This window comes from Empidonax traillii, unplaced genomic scaffold (assembly GCF_003031625.1).
Source record: "Empidonax traillii isolate 1590-97213 ecotype Southwest subspecies unplaced genomic scaffold, ASM303162v1 scaffold2921:size16979, whole genome shotgun sequence".
NCBI lineage: Eukaryota > Metazoa > Chordata > Aves > Passeriformes > Tyrannidae > Empidonax > Empidonax traillii.
The window spans coordinates 1-2134 of NW_020958114.1; the positions used below are offsets into that span (position 1 = coordinate 1).

General features: G+C 51.5%; 1 protein-coding gene across 1 annotated transcript in view; it reads left to right on the forward strand.

The window, feature by feature from the left end:
* Nucleotides 1–206: 206 nt before the first annotated feature.
* Nucleotides 207–2134, forward strand: part of LOC114072286 (dynein heavy chain 9, axonemal-like) — a gene marked incomplete at its 3' end in the record, with an annotated part of 16553 nt that continues 14625 nt past the window's right edge. The window contains exons 1-2 of the mRNA XM_027910200.1: nucleotides 207–353; nucleotides 1309–1548. Of these exons, the coding sequence (XP_027766001.1) occupies nucleotides 207–353; nucleotides 1309–1548 (387 nt within the window). The remainder of the gene's footprint in view (nucleotides 354–1308; nucleotides 1549–2134) is intronic.

A 2134-nucleotide genomic window follows, 5' to 3' on the forward strand; every position in this document is an offset into this window, starting at 1 on the left:
TGGGCCTGTGCAGGGCCAGGAGCTGGACTCGAAGATCCTTGTGAGTCCCTCAACTCAGCATATTCCATGACTCTCTGACTCTGTGCAGACATGCAGCAGCTCTGGGCCCTGCCCTGGTGGGGGACAGGATGTGACTCCCCTGAATGTGTCCCCTGAAGCCTTGGGGACACTGGGAGCCCACAGATGAGCTCCAGGGGGTGGCAGCAATGACGCCTCTAGTCACCATCCATGGCTTTTGCTTTGCCCAAAGGTATGACCGGAGCAGGCTGTCCCTGAAGGAGATCACCAACGTGCAGTACGTGTCCTGCATGAACCCCACTGCAGGGAGCTTCACCATCAACCCCCGCCTGCAGGTACAGCCCCGCACGAAGGCACTGCCCGTGGGTGAGCTTGGGGTGGATTGTTCAAAGTGAGGCTTGAGGAGAACCTCTGGCAGATCCTGCTGTTATTTGATCAGTAGGAACATCCTGGATCTGTTGAGTGACTAACTCCTGATGAAGAGGCAGCGAACTTGCTGCCTTTTCCTCTTCTTCATATTTGCTCTCATTCTGCTCTTCAGTGGGAGGAAGAAGTCCCAGGTTCCTGGCCAGCCACACCCACTCTCAGGAAACCTTCTGGTTCAGACAAGCCCATTCTGCCTGCATTAAGCTGACATTTACTGCTGGGGCACAGTTCATTAAAGCTTTTTGGTGGTCAGGCATTGCAACTGGCTACCCAAGGGAATGGGGTCACCATCCCTGGAAGTGTCCAAAGATGAGTAGATGTGGCCCTTCACCATATGGTTTAGTGGGGATTTGGGAGTTGGTCAAAGTTGAACTTAATGATCTTGGAGGTCTTTTCCAACACTAATGATTCTATAATCTCCTTGCTCTTTGCAAGTTCCAAATCAATAAAGGGTCTTCTGGGAGGTGGCACCTTCCAGGGGCTGCTCTTACCAGAGACAAGACTGGGTTTTGTCAGGGTTCAGTGGGACCTTCAGACCTTACAGCTCTTCACTGGACTGAGCTTGCAGTGTAGCCATCGTGAAACGCCATTGGAAATCCCTTGTTCAGTGAGCAAAAGGTGTCACTTGCCAACTGTCCTTTGCTGGGAAATTGGAAGGGGGAGATGGTTCTGGTGGGAACATAGAGCATCTCAGGTTGGAAGGGACCTCGAAAGATCATCTGGGCCAACCTTGCCTGGGAAGTGGAGCCCAGATGAGTTTATCCAGCACTGTGTCCAACCACATCAAGTCCTCACAAGGCATTTGAGCTGGGAGGTCACTGCCCATCTCTCTGACCTTTCTGTGTTTCCCTTTCTCCTCCTCAGCGTCACTTCTGTGTCTTCGCTCTCTCCAACCCTGACCAGGATGCCTTGGCCAGGATCTACAGCACCATTTTGGTGCAGCACCTGACCAGTGGGAATTTCTCAGAGGCTGTGCAAAAATCAGCCCAGCAGCTAATTGCCCTCGCCCTGGGGCTGCACAGGAGGGTGGCTGCCACCTTCCTGCCAACAGCTGTCAAGTTCCACTACGTTTTCAATCTGAGAGACTTCTCCAATATCTTCCAAGTAAGTGCAGTCCCTGTCTGTGGCACTTGGAGCTTGTTCCAGTGCAGTGGCTGTTGGTGAGTGTGATGGACCTGAGCTTGTCTTTGTTAGTCTCAGCTCCACTCGTGAGTATGGGGTTGATGGCACCTCTCCACCACACAGGGACATCATTTACTGTGTGGAGCAGTTGGTGGATACTTTGTGGGCTGCTGGCCCTGAAGAGAGGAGAGCAGTGACTGGTTCAGCTGCTCTGCCAGAGCCAGGACAGCTTGGTGGCCTGTACTGTCATGTCCTCTCAAGTGCTCAGCATTGTGTATGCAGGATGGCATTTAAAGAGCTGATAAATCACTCTAAACCAGCTTTGATTTAATCACTGAAACTGAATTACCAGCCACTGTACCAAAGGGAAGTTGTTCAGCTTTAGAGATGTTTTCTTCCGCCATTGGAGAGATCCTGGTTTTGTGTTTTCCCCAGCAACCTCGAAGCAGTAGGTGTTAGTGCTCAAAGAGCCCTTCAGAATTTCAGGCTGATAAATGAAATTAGAGAAATTTCTCAGCAGCCAAATCGAGGGGTTTGAAACACCACAACCTGTTCTAAACCCCCAGCT